The sequence below is a fragment of the Thalia democratica genome, chromosome 7 (assembly GCF_965202585.1).
Source record: "Thalia democratica chromosome 7, ktThaDemo2.hap1.1, whole genome shotgun sequence".
Taxonomy (NCBI): domain Eukaryota; kingdom Metazoa; phylum Chordata; class Thaliacea; order Salpida; family Salpidae; genus Thalia; species Thalia democratica.
In genome coordinates this window covers 65,919,878-65,938,150 of record NC_139171.1, presented here as the reverse complement: position 1 = coordinate 65,938,150, position 18,273 = coordinate 65,919,878, and the positions used below count along the sequence as shown (strand labels likewise).

The 18,273-nt window shown below is 25.0% G+C and overlaps 2 protein-coding genes across 2 annotated transcripts; both read right to left on the bottom strand.

The window, feature by feature from the left end:
• Nucleotides 1-8,577: 8,577 nt before the first annotated feature.
• Nucleotides 8,578-9,753, bottom strand: LOC145841723 (kelch-like protein 24). The gene has a single exon (XM_082949072.1). It carries the CDS (start codon nt 9,751-9,753, stop codon nt 8,578-8,580), a length of 1,176 nt encoding a protein of 391 aa, XP_082805198.1.
• Nucleotides 9,754-15,148: 5,395 nt separating this feature from the next.
• LOC145841721 (ras GTPase-activating protein-binding protein 1-like) lies at nt 15,149-17,367 on the bottom strand. Its single transcript, XM_082949071.1, has 6 exons — nt 17,270-17,367; nt 17,025-17,082; nt 16,240-16,650; nt 15,826-16,071; nt 15,450-15,728; nt 15,149-15,274 (listed from the first exon to the last, which is right to left on the bottom strand). The coding sequence occupies exons 1-6, from the start codon at nt 17,365-17,367 to the stop codon at nt 15,149-15,151; spliced, it is 1,218 nt and encodes a 405-aa protein (XP_082805197.1).
• Nucleotides 17,368-18,273: the final 906 nt, after the last annotated feature.

Below are 18,273 nucleotides of genomic sequence, written 5' to 3'. Positions count from 1 at the left end.
TAAAAAAAATGTTTATTAATAATATTAGAGTTTAATATTTTTTAACATTAAACAGTATGTTATTCTAGCTTTAGCTCTTAGTTAAATAAAAATTTGAAACTTTCAACTATGTTGATATTTCGTTTTTTGAAGTTTTTTGCTCAATATAAAAAATTTATTTAATCATATTTTACCGAGGTATGTATTGTTTTTCATAAGTATTGGTCAAAACAAAATAAAAACATATACAACAATGAATCAGTATGAAATCTGTGTTGTTAAATGTTATAACAAATCAAAGCACTAGAAAATAAATTATTTATCACAAAATACCAGCATTCAGTATATTAAAGTATTTTCATATGTTTTTATTAATATTTCAAAAATATATAAGAGTAAAAAAATTAAACTATTATTAGCACAACGTAGTTAGTTGAAAATAAAACAACAAAGTTTTTTTAATCAACGTTGACATTTTAAGTAAGGATTTTAACATGGTTGTAAGCTAAACTTGTAGTTAATATCAAAAAACTACAGTACTTTAAAGTCAAGTTAAGATGAGTAAAACATAGTGAAACATAAAATTTTCTTCAGACTTAGACGTTCAGTTTTTTTGATCGTAATAATCTTTAAATTTAATTCTAATGTCTATCTCGTGTAGGCTAAGTTTTAGTAGTTTTAGAAATAAAAAAGAGTCAAAAAAAAACGTATACTATAAAATAAACATAGAAAACTGCAATACATTTCTTTAAAATAACTTTAAACTAGTAAACCAGTATTTTATGTTATAAGTTTTAACAAGTTGTGGCAACTAATAAGATAAATAAATGAGTATTTTAAACTGTTTTCATTATTGTTAAAAATATATGACATTTGATATACAACTTAAAATACTATTGTGAGCTTAATATGTACTTTAATATAATTAAGAATTGAAATAGTTCGATTATAAAGTCAAGCTTAGTGAAAGTATATTTTAAAGGAGTATTTTAATTATATTTTTTTAAACTTTTGTGCTTTTGGTTTGAAACAAGTTAAATTTTGAAATTAGTTGTTTAAAATTAAAAGTTTCAAATCGGTTTTCTAGAATTTTCTAAAAAAACCTTAGAACTATTTGCCTGATTAAAAACTGTAAACGTCAAACGTAAGCTAATGTAACAAAAATATACTTAAACTGAATTTATAGATATTAAGTTCATTTAAAAACTGGGTAAAATGTGAATGTGTTTAGATAGCTTTTTTTATCTTGATATGAAGTTATATAATGTTTTATTAGATTGTATTCTAGAATAAAATGCAGAATTCTACCGGTAAAGTTAATGAAGCGTTTTTTAATCTTAAAAAAATTTAATTATAAGAATATGAAAAGTTTTATTTAAATGAAAGCTAACCAGTATCAGATATTTAGATAAACAAGAGCATTATTCATAGGAAATGCTCAAAAAAAATTTCACTTAAAAAATGTGTTTATTGTTAATTATTTTAAGTTCTATACTATTAAAATGTACTTGTAATATTATTAACTATTAAAAACTAAATTATAATTAAAACTTGTAAATAGACTTGTATTAGAGAAAAATATAGTGATATAAGTGTATACATTTTCCTTACAAAAGAAATATTTGTAATACTATCTTTGTATAGTTACTTTAGTTTCACAGCATAAAATATTTTATAAAATTTTTTTAAGGTATTAGTAGATCCTGAAGTAGGTCCTGAATGACCATTAAGTTTCTCAAGTTTGTATTTGTTTTTAAAGTTTACCGGCCCCTTATTAATGCGTCATTATGAAAATGATCTGTTTGTGTACTAGTGTGACATTTTATTTTTAGCTGTTTGAGTATTGTACGAAAATATTAAGATTAAATAAGATTCAAATATTTTTTTTTATATAATATTAATTAAAATATTTTGTTATAACTTTATTTACAAAAAAAATATTTTTTTAATTCAAGTACAAGTGCTTTGGTGCAAAAATATCTTTTCAGATTAAAGACATAATTTTTAAAAAACCAAAAGTTAAAACTGACCCATCGGATATTGCCTAACCCACTGGTATGTAGTTGACAGTGGGTCATCTTCTTCTGGGGGACACATTTTTTTAATATCTTCTTTGTACTCGCTTTTGGGGAATCCCTGAAAATTAAAACTGTCATTATAAGTTTTTGAAATAGCAAAAGTCGGTCAAAAAAATAATATAAAACATTTTTTATAATTTAAATAAGCGTTAATTTTCATAAATACAAACTTTGTTTACAAAGGTTAAACAACAGTTTGAAAAAATTATAATAAACGCGTTTTTTCAGATATTTTGTGTGTAATTAAAGGTTATGAAAAAAAACAATTTAAAAGATTTTAATGATTACACGGTATGAAACAGCATATCCTTCAGTTTTTTTTAATATACATAAAAGTTTATCATCCGAAAGGGGAATAATACAAAATTTTTATTATTTCTAAAAGTAAAAATATACATTTTAGCTAACCTCCACTGATAATATGATGACCAACATGATTATCCGGAAAGTTGCCATTCTTTAATTGGTGAAAATTATCTATAAGAACTAATAAAATAAAACTAGTTTCATAAGCTTTAAAATGTATTTATTTACTCAAACTTTAAATCTTCCATATGAAAATAAAAATATTTAGATATTCTAGTGGATACAAATGTGATACTTTTAAAGCGCCAAAACAAAAAAAAAGGAAAACACCATACAATATGAAAAAAAAAGTCATGTAAACAATCAAAATAATAAATCGCTTATAGTTTGTCAAAATCATAGTTATCTTCGATAAAAAAAGGCTGTCTAAAGTTACTTAATTTAAGCAAGTTAAAAAAAGTCTGCTGTAAAAATAATTCAACAGTCAAACTTTGAGGAAGTAAAGAAGATAAAAGATTTATTACTTATCTTATTATATTTTGTTTAAAGAAATAACACTATCGTCAAAAACAGATTTTTATAATCTAAATAAAAATATCTGACAATTAAAAGGCGAGTATGTGTTAAACAACTCGGTCGTTAAGACAAAAACACACTTCTTGTTTTATTTTATGTAAAAAACTTTATGCTCTAAAATAAAAATAAGTTTTATAGGTTCTAAGGTTTCCTTAGTTTTAGCATTTAAATGCTGTATTAACCTAAACATGTTTTTTTTTATAATGTACACAATTAGTTAATCTGCTTTGATAAGAAATTTTTTCAACATTTATAAAACAAATGTTATGTTTTTGTGCTATCTAGCCAAAGGAGTAAAGTTTAATAAATTCTATTATCAGCTATTTATATACTGTATTTACGCAAAAGTGTTTCTAAGAAAAATTTATTCATTAAAAAAGTATTATGATAATAATTTAATACATTTCTAATCGAATTATTTATTTTTTGTCTAATATAACTAACTTTAAATTACTTTGCAGCCAAGTTAGAATTTTATTTTGGATACTAAAAGAAATTGTTTAAAATATTTTTAGAAACTAGAAAATTTCAACTAAGATGATTTTTTATAAACAACAGTTAGCTATCAAATGTTTTGAAAGTTGTTATATAAATTTGAAAGTGGTTATCATTGTAATTTAATGTATAAAATTTTTTTAAATATTGTTTTTGAACTAAAAAGATTTAATCTGTAAATATATATACTTAAACGATTAGCATTGAAACATTGCGCATTAATATAATGCAAAAATATACTTGTTTATGTCCTGGACAAGACGAGAAACTGCGTCCGTGGAGACTCGATAACCGAATTGTTTTTGAGTACACCAGGTATTTGAACAAATATTTTTTACGTTTTTTTATTAAACAGCATAATATAAAATGGTTTTATCATTAATGTAGATAAAACTGCTAAAATTTTTATATATTTAATAAATGCTCTATGAAAGGTGTTACCAAATGTGTACAGAAATACTATTTGGCAATAATTTTTATATAATACTTTTAATTTTCTTATTAAGGTCAAGCACTTTTTTCGAAATAAATGCAGTTATATAATAAAATATTATTCTTTTTTAATTGAATAGTGTACAATATATATTATAAAGTATAAAACAAATAATATTCATAAAGATATTCAAATAATAATCAAAGAAACATTATTTGTTGTACATAATCAACTTTAATTAATACAGTTAATGTTTACAAAACATGTTTTGCTTATTCATTTCTTCTATTCATGACTCATCTACATTACTTTTTAACAGTTATATTTGTCAACTGTTTGTTTACAAAAGTTTATGTTACTTTTATCTAAATTTACTTATTTACTATTTTTCCATTGCTGTTTTTTATTCGTTTTTAAACTTATAAGTAATCGGTAACGTTAACAATTTGGTTAAGTTTTTGTTGCAATATTTAAAACGTCATAAATTCTGTAAATTTTAAATGAAAAGAAATGTATCAACAATAGCTTATATCAGTGCTTCTGAACCTTTTTCTAGTGGCGGAACCCTTTGCCAAAGTTAAACTTTTCCGCGGAAGCCCTAATTGTAATTTTACATAAAATGTAAATAATGTTTACATAAACTTTTAAATTTCGAAAGGCTTCGCGGAACCCTAGGGTTCCGCGGAACTTAATTTCAGAAGCACTGGCTTATATCATCTTATGACTTAAATTTAGCGTTTAACATTAACTTACTTTATAATAGCCTCAAAAAACACTTTTTTAGAATTAAAAACCGTTTAACATGTATTTTCAACAATTTGTTTTCTTTGTTTAGTTTGTCATTTTAACAGAAGTAATTGCATGCTAAGTTTAATTGTTTTCTAAATTAACTATCAAATACTATTAACATTTAACGGTACATTACTTGATTTTTAGTTTACAATATTAGTTTTTATAAAAGATTAAGAAAACTTAAACATTGTAGTTATGACTTCATTTATAATATAAAATCAGACCCGTCGTAAGTAACTTAATTTTACTATACATAGCATTTGATAATTTTGTTTTAAACTTTGTAATTTTGTTTTGTAAAAAGTGTACTTAGTGTTGTTTTAAATTATAATTTATGGCATTAACTTTCTGAATTCGACTTTGCATTAGTTCAAAGAAAAAAAACACAATACTTACCTTAAGAAAATTAAAAAATATATTAAACTAGTTTGTTAAAATTATATTACATTGTATATGCTAGCTGTTTTTAAGTTTTGTAGAAAAGTTTTAAAACTATTTAGTTTTTTAAGTATTTAGTTTTACAAGTCGTATGGAGCTGTATACATTTTTTAAAGTAATACAAAAACAAATGATAGTTTTTCGATTATAAAACTTTTCTTTTAGTCGAATAAAATTTTAATTTATAGAGTTGTCAACAGATTGAATTAATTAAAACCTAAAAAAACTTGAATAAAATAAAACTTATTTAAGATAATTTATTAGATTAGATTAAATTTAATAGAATAAATTATAACTAAGTATAGTTATATGCTAGCAAAAAATTTACCGTCAAACACTAATTAAAAGTTTTCGAAAGATATACTTAGATAATAGAAAATATTAAGTATCCTAAAAGCTATTTATTTGTAAAATCGCTAAACTAAAAAAGCTCAGTTGTTATACCACGAACAAATTTTAAGCATATTCTTTTTTTAACTAGTCACTTAACAAATAAGTTTACAACGGTTGATCATACCAATTCGATCATCAGACCACAAGTTTTCGGTAGACTAAGAACTGATCAGGACTCATCAGTCAGTCACAACCGAAAAACTTGCAGTCTTCAATCTACAAACGGTTTATACTTGCAAGCATGAAGCAACCAATTCTGGCATTGATCAGTGACATCAGAATTATCTTTTGCCGTGCAACGTTCAATACATTGTCAACTAGGCAAGAAACCTGGTACGCTCGTTTTGAAAATGATCAACTAAAAATTGACGAAAGTCTAAACAACCGAAGCCTGGACTTTCATATGCCGTGAGACAAGCTTAAGTTTACAAGGTTTGATCATATCGATTTGTAAAAGTTGTCAAATTATGAAGTTTTTCAAATGTTTGTTATTTTAATTTGCCAAAACAATTTTTCTATAAAATTGGTTTTTAGGAAAGAAATAACAAAAGTGTTCAATATTTATTTTGAAAATTTGTTTAAATGTTGTATGTAATTGTTTATTTAAGTTTTCTTTTAAAAGGTCATTTCATTAAAAACAAAAACAACAAGAAATATATAACAAAGTATTTTGATTGTTTTTTTACTTTATTAACTATATATAGACTTAAATGGTATAAATAATTTATTTTCGATTTAAAGTTTTGAATCGTATTAAAGCTTATGTTTAAGATTTTGTTAAAAATTTGATTTAAAAAGTTAGATATTTTTGATGCTGTACACATGGATGTTTTTTTATATTGAAACTGTTTATAAATAGTATTTTAAAAAATAAAAACTGATTTTTTAATGAACGAAGATAAAAAACGTTAAAATATTGCTTTGTGTTCGAAAGTTCTTCGAAGGGTAAATCCCTATTACGTTACGAACTTAAGTAATTAAAATAAAATTAACTTAAGTTATTACAATCTTAAAATATTTCGTGATTTAATAAAACTTTTTAATATTACAACTTATTTAAAAACTACAATAAAGCAAATAAAAATTAAATTGAAATTTAATGAAAAAATTTCATTTGTAAACGCATAACTAGCAAAACTTTAAAATTTATAAATTAAAATACGTATTTGCTAATACTTATTCAAAACAATTCGTGATATCTAAAAAAACAATTAACAAATACATTTGTAACTTTAATACCTAATTTTGTTTTAATGTTTATTACAAGGATTAATAAAAAACAAAATTGTTATTTAAATATTTCGCAATTACGTAGGTTAGATAAACAACAAGTGCTAACTAAAAGAAAGTATATGATTTAAAACTTTGTTTTGTTTGACATAAACTGCTCTTAAAACATATTTTTTACGTGTTTGTAAAAATATTGATAAACTGTGGCACAAGTTTAAAGTTCAATTAAAACAAATAGAACAATGTAAATCTAAATTTCTTTTTTGTATTTGTTAAGTTAAAAACCTTGTAGAAATCTTTTAAAACATTTAAGTAAACTTTACTTTATAAATATGTTTAATTTATAAAATAATAGGTCATTAAAAGTATAAATCATAAGAATTTGTACCTAAAATTAAAGCACCGATGTAAAATCTAAACAGTTCAAATTTTTTTAATTTTTAAGTCGTTTTTTATAAAAAAAAACAGTCATACCAATAACTACCTAATTAAAAACCAAAATGTAAATATCTAGAATGGGCAATATCACAAAAGTTATTAAGTTTTTATTATTTTTTTTCGCTTATATCGTACTTTATGTTCATTAAGTATTTAGTTTACTCTTCTACATGTTACTTACGGAAAAGTATTATTCAGGAAATTCTTGATTGAAGAGTCACATACAGAACATCGTAGTTTACCGGCAAATAACTTACATAAGCGCTTAAGAAGTTATTGTAGAATACTTAATGCAAATATGGTAATTAGTAATGTGAAACTTTGATTTTATACTATTTACTCCTGTTCAACTTACTAATAAGAAAATACTAAAATGATTAACTTTGTTTTAGTTTAGAAAATCGTATTTTAATTTACATTAGTATTTAAACTATCATCGTAAATTGTTAAGTACAAGAACGTAAGATTTTAACGATGAGTTTAAACTTTTGACCACATTCAACCTCAAATCATTAATCATGAAACAATATCTAAATTATTGATAATTTCCGACAACAACATAAATTACAGGAGATTTAAATTTTATGTGAAAAAACAAATTTGTTAAGATTAAAATGCTATTAACTAAACAAAATTACCAAAAATTAGATAAAAATAAACGAAGTTTTCTCATGTTTACACAGATGTTTATACTTTTTACAGTTTTTAAATAAACAATAATATATATTTTCTTTTAATATATGAAACACAACGATGTAGTCAGCATTAGTTTATTTCAAGTTAAATATAAAAACATTTCACTAGCTTTAAAAATTGTAATATTTAAAAATACCTAGTTAAATTGGTAGATTTTCTAAAAATAAATATATTTTCTGAAGTAGTTTAAAATATTATTCAAGATATTTTAAATTTTAAAATATGAACTTTATCTGTGTTCTTAATATCATTTGTAAACTTTAGTTAGATATTTGTTAAGCTTAAACTTTAATACCTTTAAAACGGAAAAGAAAAAACTAATAAAATTCACTCATATCAAATTATCTACAGCTGAACTGTTTTTACCGTTTTTGCACATAGTAACTTGACATTTATACAAAGTCTTAAAACTTATTTTATAAATAAAACTTATAAAGAACAAGAGGTACCAATTAAAATAGAGAGTTCTAAACAGACTTTTTAAAGTTATAGAAAATGACTGGACATTAAGAAAATCAAATTGTTTAAAACAAATTTGGTATAAAAAAAGATAAGAAAACAAAACTTTTGCTGAAAGATACTTTTCAAATTTTAGGTATTGGACTTTAGATTTTAATACAACACTAAAGTACCAACATTTTGAAAATTAATCATTTTGAGTATCAAATTTTCGAAAGTTTGTAGAACTTATGTCATAATTAAAAAAAAAAGTATTGGTTTTGCTTATAACAAAGGTACTTTGACCAATGAAAAAGCAGAAATATTTTCAGTTGCTTCACAAACTTCTTTTGACCATTTATGTTTATCAACATCATAACACAATACAACTTTTGTTTCATTTTGAAGAACAAAGAGTTTACTTCCAACAAAAACAGTCTTTACTCTAATTGATTGAAATTCAGGTGACTTAAGTATCGTAAATTTGTTGCAAGTTTTATCGTAAACTTCACAACTTGCGATTTTGCATGAAAGTGAACTACCAATTACAAACATTTTGCTTTTTACACAAATTATGCTATGGAAACTTCTTTTTTTTATCATACTGGGCATTGGTGTCCAAGTATCACCAAAAGCGTCATATGATTCTACTGTGTTTGAGTCTGTTTCATTGTTATATCCACCAGAAACTACAACACTCCCTTCAAATATTGAACATGCTGCACACTTTCTAGGTTCAATCATTTTTGCAACTTTTTTCCACTGCAAGTTTTCAGTGTCTAAGTAAATACATGACCTTAAATAATATCCTCCGCAAAGATATATTTTATCCATCAATGCACAAACACAGAAGGATTTACGATAATCAGGTATATCAGTTATTACATTCCAAGTTTTTGTAACAGGTGAATATTTTTCTACAGACTTTACGGTAGCACCAATAACATTAAAACCACCTACAACATAAATTTCTCCTTTTATAAAAACCGATGTTGAATAACATCTATTTTTTGTCATTGGAGGAAGATTATTGTCTTCAAAAATCTTTGTATCAAGTTCCTTCACTTGCTGATTAGCCTTACGTGTTATACCATCATATCCTCCACAAAGCATTATATTAAACATGGATTGATCACAGTGTCTAGCTTTATCAGAAATGATAAGATTATTCTGATACAAGCTACCTCTATTAGTAATCACTTCAACACAATCATCATTTGTAGAAATACATGTAGACTCATTTAAGAGATATTCTAAACAGTGATCTGATAAAAAATTTAGACGAACTTTCAATAACAATTGTTTTGCATACTTGCTACGTTCTTCTATGTTGTAACTCAACCATTTATTCACTGAGTTGTAAACTTCAACTTCTGAATCAATTTGTAAATTTGAACTTGCAAGTATTCTTAAGACTGCACCATAATCTAATATTTTAAAGCTTTTACTTCCAGCTACCATTTGAAAGCAACGTTCTATGTATTTTAATATAGACTTGTAAAGACTTGGTGAACTTATAATTTTAGCTATCTGATAATAGAATGCTGCATTTTCAGTTGTGATTTTTTCTAATATTCTTTCATGTTTTTTAGCAGAGAAATCTTCATTCAATATAAGTTTGTTCAGTTTTATTACTGATGTTAATTCAATGTCATCTTTTGTAGCATTACCTAAAAATATTTTTCTAAATGCGAGGGAAACCACATAATTTTCTTTTTTTATAATCTAATTATTTATTATAATTGTAAAGTTATACATTGAATAGTTGATTATTATACTCTGATTAAAATATCTAGTATTAAAAATAGTTTTTTGAGTTTGTCTTCTAATAAATGACGTTCAATAAACTAAAAAACTGTCGAATACATAATAAATTTAAGGTTTTTTTTTATACATTTAAACAAAACAAAAAATATTTACATTTTACTTACAATGTTCATTAGTAGGATCCCCACTTTGCATAATTCTATTTCGATATTTTCTTTCAGCTTTTTGCTTACAAAAGTGTAGATAATGTTTGCCTTTTTCATAGGTATTAGAAATTTGTTGAAACTTTATATTCTCCATATCGGTTTTAATAACATTGTTTTCTAGCGTCATGACTTGGAAGTTATTTAGACAAATTTTTTTAATTATGAAAGATAAATTTGTTCTATAATTATATACGATTATAGTTGAAATATGTAGATTTAGTTGTAACCAAAGCGTTATCATAAGAAATACTTTGTAACTAAGTTCTTCCGTTATTTATGAACCTCATTTCGTGATTAGATTGTAAACTACAGTTAAAAAGTAATTTATTGGTAAATTAAATTTTATGGTAATATTAATAATTTTAGTTTTAGTTTTAATAATACTTCCTTTGGATTGCAAGATCTAATAAAATATATAGCACGGAAAATGTTATTAAACTAAGGGTAATGAATTTATCATATAGTTCCATTGTAAATGTAATTATATAAGTGCGTAAATTAAGAGTAATACTTTAGTAGTTAAAGAAATATGTATTAAAACTTAGAACTTTAGGAAACATTCAAAAAAAACTAGACTTATTTTAAAAAAACAATAAATTAGCTACTTGTCTGCGAGGAAAAAACAACACATTTTCATATATAAAAGTGATTTTATCATTATACATCAGTAGTGATTAAAGATAATAATAAATATTTTTAGCCAATGAAGGAATATATACCAACATAATATTTAACTCAAAGAAAGTTTTTAAGTAGTAATGAATATACTAATAAAATTAAACAAATTTTATTTATTAAGTTAAATAACTTAATTCTATATAAATAACAGTTTATAGATATATAGATGTGCAAATTAAATATTTTATTTGCAACTAGGTTTCGGTGGCAAAAAATTGCGACGTTTTCAAGTATAATAACATAGTATTTAAATTTAGTATACTTCAATAGGTCGGAATACTTTGGTTGTAAATAAAATATTAAATTTGCAAAACTTTATTAAAATAAGCTATATTTATTCCAGTAAACTGAGAAATATTTTTTAGTTAAGACAAATAACTGTTTAAATTTGTAGGTAAAAACATTTAGAAAACAATATAAGATCATCAACTAATAAAACCAAATATATGTCTAGTTTAGACTCTAGTCCAGGGTTTTCCAATTTTATGTTCAAAAGGTCCTTTTAAAGAAATTAAAATTACTATGGCCCCATCCAACAATATTTCTCAAAAAACTACAAACAAAACTGCCTAGAAACCTTTCTTTTGCTCTTCATCATCAAATCCAGAATATCTAGTGTAAGTTTCAAATTATAGCCTTTTGGCTCCCCCTTTTACGGCTTGTGTCCTCCTAACTTTCCTATTTTTTTATAATAACTAGTACTAACTATCGTTTTCAAATTATGGCCTTGTGCCCCCCAGTGGCCCCTTTACTGCTCATGACTCCCTAAATTTTTGTAGTGGTCCCTAAGGGGGCTACTTGGTCTAGTTTTTGGGAAATCTGCTCTAGAGGTTTTAGAGAATTTAAAAGTTTTGCTAAATTGTCATAAATAACCTAGTTTGTTAATAGTTAGAAACAGCCTAAAAATATAATTAAAAATAATTAATCTTAGATGACTAAAAAAAAACCAGTAGATTATAGTTAGATAAGAATTACCTAAAATTATCAATTGAAATTAATTTAGACTCGTTTAAATTCAAACAAAAAGCAAGCCTGAGTTATTTTTTTAACAATAAAACAAACCAAAGTTTATCAAAAAAAAAACATAAGTCACCCTAAAATTTTCAAAAAGTACAAAAAAAAACCTAGCCTAAATTTGTAACAAACCTGCAAGATATAGTGACATGTTAAATATTTCTTAACTGTATTTTTACTAAACAATTTGATAAAAGTTGTTATCTGTTACAGTACTTTCTAAAATTCTACTTTGTTAACAATAATTTCAGCTATTTTGACTTTAAAATTTGTACTACATATAATATGATTACAACAGAACAACTAGAACAAATACAAAACTACAATACAGTTAAGTTGTTAGGCTGAATAGATAAACAAATTTCTTTTTGTTGTAAATAATAAATGAAGCTATTAAAACCTATATATCTTTAATATTTTTGATTGGTTGGTTTTTAAATTATTTTTAGTAACTTTGTTAAGTATTTATTCTACTTATCTTAACATATCTCCTTTATAAATATTTTAAAACTCACCATACAACCATTTTATTTTTTAATAAGCTCTAACGAAATACATTCAAGACAAACATTAAATTACTTAAAGTAATCTTAAATTAGCTAAAGTAGGCCTTAAAAATATAATAATTAGTACTAAAATTGAAGGAAGAAAATGGTGTTTCATTATACAACAAGTTTTTAAGAATTATAAATTAAAACTAGCCGTAAAACCTTTATTTGTTAGTTTAGTTTTAAATAGCTTAAAGCTACCATTTTTAAGTTTCATGTGTTCATTAAAAGTATTACAATGGTAATTTTAAAACTATTCAAGAAAAACTAAATCTTTTCAAATAGTAATCAGTGTTTGAATTTTTCTTTAATATAACTGCTTATTGTATTTACGCCTTTTATAATTAAAATAGTTATATGAATAAAAAGTAGTAACTATATCAATCTTACTTTTACATATAACTAACACAATATATTTTTAAGTTTAAGTAAAAAAAAAAACTGAAAATAATTTGGAAACTATAAGATAAGCCCATACGTATCTCTGACTCTTTTAATAAAGGAAGTTTAGAAGACAACTAATTATTCTTTAGTATTTATACGACTATTTTGACTTTAAACATTTAAAAATTGTTTACAATCAAAATATACCCATTTTTTATTACGTTATGTTTCTAACTATTTGTTTAAAAGCAACGATTTGAAACATAAACGATTATTAAAAAAAAAAAACATACAAATATGAAATATAAATATATATAAACTAAACAAACTACTTATTAGTTTATAAAAATAATGTTGGTGTATATGTAGTATGTTATAATTTTTACATATATAAAAGAAAATTGCCAAAAAATTACTTGTGCATGGTAATTTTACTTAAAACAGACAAACGTTTATTCATTATTCAGAAATTTTAAAAATGTTAACCTGGTCAGAGTTGTCAAAATGATATTTTGTTACGGTAAATGAGCAGCTTAACAAAATTTTACTTTTTTTTAATTAAAATTTGAGTATTTAAAGCAATTCGTTTTAACAATTATGTTTCTGTTCTGACAGTTCTGATGGAAACTGTAATTATAAACACACTCATTACCTCATATTAAACACATTTTTTTATGAACCTAAATTCATTTATGTTTTTTTGTTTAGTCTTCAGTTTTAAAGGTTTAATCTACTTCAGTATTTTTATACAGCTCTTTATGACTACAAAAAAACAAATGTTTTTAAACTTTTGTAGAAAAATATTTTTTATTTTAGAATAGTTTTTAAATAAAAAAAATCATAACTTTTACCATAACTTTTTTCTAAATATTTTAAAATTATGTCAAAAAATATGTTTAAAACTAGCTAGGAACACATGCTAGAATTTTTACTAGCCTAAATAATAAAAAGGAGAGATGGATTTTATAATTTTTTAAATTCATTGTTTTGTTTTCCATCCAATAAGAGACTTTTACTTTGACTGGCCTTATCTAAAAGATTAGTTTATTTTCAAAAATCAGTAAAATTAACTTGTAGGCCAGCTAATAATTTATAAAATATCTTAAAAATAAGTTTTTCACTATCTCATGAACTTAATCAATAAAAGGTTTTTACGTAAATTTGTCTTACTTTGTAAAATCCAAACATAATTGTTATTTTTTATTTTCGAAATAATTTTTTACACAAATGGCAAATACATTTAAAATTTACATGCAATTGTTAGCTACATATTGCTTGTATAAATAGTAAAACTATCAAAAAACAAAATTAAATAATCTTTAAAAAAATCCAAGTGTTAAATGTACATAAGATAGGTAGCCTTTATTTTCTATAAATGCTTCAAGGTATTCTAAAATGCTAAAACATTGGTGTTAAAAAGATGTTTTATTCTTATATGAACAATTACTAAAACAATTGTAAAAAAAACACACACAAAACTATAAAGTTTTGTAATTTTTAAAACAGTGCCTTGTTAAAACTTTTGTGTTTGTTATTTTTATTTTGTTGAATATGTATTGACCACTGGGTTTTGATTTTGCAACATTCAACTTAAAATTAAACTTTTCATTCAGTAGATTCAGTTTGTTTACATTCAGTTCATTTTCCATTGCTTATTGTTTAAAACTAATTTTCAATTCACATAGTGCTGCAGTCCATTGCAGCTCCAAAATTAAGTTTTTCAACAATTTTTTATGTGGAAAGTTTTTATATGTTTAAAATGCTGCTATGAGGTATAATGAGTTTGCAGCTCAAATTATACGATTATCTGAAGGTCAAATGTTAAAGTTTGAAAAATAGTCAAATTTATCATTGTTTTTAATGAAAAAGTGCAAAAAACCCGAATTTAATGGTAAGTTTATTTCTTCTTTGTTTTATATTTGATTAGGTGAAAGAACAGCTCCAGTGTGCCACCCCACGGAATGCCCCTTTATAATATTAATGTTATTTATAAATATTTTAGTTAAGGTTTTACATTAGGTTTTATTTTTGATTAAGAGCAAGGACATATCAAGTAACTTTTTAAATAATAATAAAATGCCTAACTGTATGTTTACATGTATTCATTAAACTTGCTAGATGTAATTATAAAACATACCGATACATAAAAAGACATAGTATCTGCTAATATAACTATTTTATTCTACGAATCTACGAAAAAAACAATTTACAAATATCCTATAAAATTTTTTTTTAGATTATGTTAAAACATATTCCGATCTACTTCCTGAACCTGCCAGGTTTCATGACGGGATCCTTCTTCTGGTTCATTCTCCTGGGCTGTCTGCTTTCCTGTCTCTTTTCCATGATGTTTACTCTACAACCTTCCATTTGTCTAGCTTCGCTCTAACGTAATAATAAAAAATAATTTTTAGTATTTTAAAAATAGTAATTTGTAGTTCATTCATGTATTATGTATTTAACAACTAGTATTAAAAATTGTTTATTAAAAAGAACTAGTTATCTTTACTTTAGTAATTAGTTCATGGAAAAGATAAAAAAAGATAAAAAAAAAACTAACCAGGTTATCAAAAACACGATCAACGGATTCGGTATCCTCGTAAACCACAAAACCGTAGTTCGGCTTGTGGCTGTCAGGACGTGTGACCACTATGTTGACTCTGGCGACAGCTCCGTAATGTCCGAAGTGACCCTTCAGCTCAGCCTCTGTCACGAAATCCTTCAGGTTGCCCACAAACAGTTGTTGCTCAACAGGGTACTCAACTTTCTCGTTTCTTTCTTCTTTTTTCCCCGCAATTTGGTTGTCTGCTGGTGATACGGTTTTTGCTGGCTTTGAAGGCTGTGGCAAAATAGAAATAATATTACAAAACTCTTTAAGCTAACTAGATCCTTGGCTTTGAAATCAAATTAATCTTGCTAGCAACAATAAAACTTACCTTAGGATTACTCCTAGGTTTTTCTACGCACTCTACTACAGGCGTCTCCTTCTTAACGGCACTAGCATAAGACATCTTAGCCGGTTGAGCCTCGATGGGAGCTTCATCCTGTTGTGCAGCTCGAGCTGGAACGTTTTCTCTTCCAACTCTACGTTTGTTTTTAATCTTGGGACTTTGGTCTTTCGGGTCTCTTTGCTTTTTCGCTTCAATCTTGATCACAATGTCCCCAATCTTTTGAGCTTCACTCTGTTGATAATTATTGAAAATTTTCAAGTATATACATATTTTAAAATTACGGTTTGTGTTTATGTTTAAGATAGCGTTTTTATTTTACAAAAGTTAAATTTTTCAATTTATATTTGTATTACATGATGTAGCAAAACTATTTATAAAACAAAATAAAAATACTCTTACCAAGTTTTCAAGCACTCTTTTCACTGATTCCGCATCCGTGAATCCCACGTAACCGTGGCTTGGTCTATTGTAACCGCGAACCAGTTTCACGTGACGGACTTCCCCGTACCTCCCGAAGTGCTCCCTTAGCTGCCCCTTCTTCACGGACGACCCGATCCTGCCGATGAAGAGCTCGTGAGCTTCTTCTTCCACGAACCTGAACTCGTCCTTGAACGCGTAACACTCCCCCGTGGTCGGATCCGGGTTTATTATGAAGAACTGGGTGAACTTCCTCATTGGTCCGTTGTTGTTGGACATCTCCCCGTCCACCTTGACGGTGATGTGTCCGCTGGGTGTCGCCCTCGAGCTGATGGTCACAATGTTACCTTGCACGTTGCGGTAATTCTCCTTTTCAATTTCCTTCGCGATAGCCTAAAGTTTTTAGTTCAATTGTTTTTGAAAAGTCTCAACTTATTAAATTATTTAAGTTGTTTTCAATCAATGTAAAAATAGTTTATTTAAAATATACTTGATTATTAATTTGATTTCTCTAAAGCATACTAGTTTGTTTTCTGATAACTTTTTAATGAATAAAAAATAACAAGGATTAATGCATTAAAACAAATGTTAAGTTGATCATAATTTCAAGAGGATTAGTTTAAGTTATATATATATATTTTTGATATCGTTTTATTAATATTAAAATAATGTCTTATTAGTAGTTTTAAATCAGTTACTGTATTGAATTTTGAAAAATATGTTACAATAACTTGTGTATTCCTTAAAACATTTGGTAATCAACTTACATCTACTCCTCTGACTGTTCGCGGTCCATGCTTGTATGTTGAGTCAGCACCGTAGAAACTGTTAAAAAAATTTATTATCTTTTTACTTTCAAAAAATATTGTTAGAAGTTCTAGTTATTTTCTTTACACAGAACTAAACTAACTACAAAAAAATAAATATAAGATAATAATAAGAGTTAGTTATTTCAATTTATCAGGTAGCCTAGTTCAACAACAAAAATATTAAAAAAAAACATTGAACATACTCCTTCAAAGAAGCGGGATCATGATACCAGTCATGGTAGTACTTATTGGCAAATTCTTCACCTGCCATTTTGAGTGCAACAATGTATTGAGGATCCATTACTCTTTGTTAAATTAGTCTGTTAAAATTATAATTAATATTTTAAGGACATTAAAGTTAAGCAATTAAACCTATTCTATTACAAAACTATGTAACTAAATTTTGTTCTAAGATAACTATATTTTCTTTAAAAAATTGCAAGCAGGCATTTAAAACACATAGGTATTAATTTTATATAATGAATCTTATTAGTTTATCAAAAGTTAGCTAACATATGTTGAGGTTTAGGTTAAAGTATTAGGTATAACTTACTCAGAAGAATTTTGTTTTAGAGGAATTACAAAACTTTAAACTAGTGTAAGTTAGCCTGAGTCCGCCTGATCTATTTAAAATTTCAAACTAGTCTGAATAAACATGAATAGACTGAATTTGTGTAATTTGATTAAACCTAAACTTTGACCATATTCTGTGGCTCTATAGCTCTTTTGTACGTTCTAAAGTTAATTATTCTACTATAGGAGTAATATATAAAGACATAATAATAAGAATTAATATTGCAAAAACTAGAAGTTAATTAAGAAATAAGCAAAAAAAAATGTATAAACATGAATATAGTAAATATATAACTTTTAGTTCTACACATAAGGTCAAACTTAAAATATTTTTTTTTCAATTGGATACAAATCTGCATTAAAATTTAATTAAAAAGATTGAAAATTTTTGTAAAATAAAACTTTATAAGAACATTAACTTAAATTACAATTACCTTTTGAAAAGTGATAATAAAAACATTTTCAACCAAACAGTCTTTAATAAAAATTTAAATACCCAAAAATATTTTCAATGCTTTAATAAATGAACATCAAATAATATTGTTACATAAATAAAGTATTGTTATTTTATAAAATAGTATTAGTAAAACTTAGTCAAAATCAGAGTTATCATAGTATTTTATTTTGCAATGAA

Coding starts and splice junctions, on each gene's coding strand:
- LOC145841721 (XM_082949071.1), bottom strand. CDS start 17,367: ATGGATCCTCAATACATTGTTGCACTCAAAATGGCAGGTGAAGAATTT. Junction 16,651..17,024: donor GAACAGTCAGAGGAGTAGAT/GTAAGTTGATTA, acceptor TAAAAACTTTAG/GCTATCGCGAAGGAAATTGA. Junction 15,275..15,449: donor ATCGTGTTTTTGATAACCTG/GTTAGTTTTTTT, acceptor TTATTACGTTAG/AGCGAAGCTAGACAAATGGA.
- LOC145841723 (XM_082949072.1), bottom strand. CDS start 9,753: ATGGTAGCTGGAAGTAAAAGCTTTAAAATATTAGATTATGGTGCAGTC.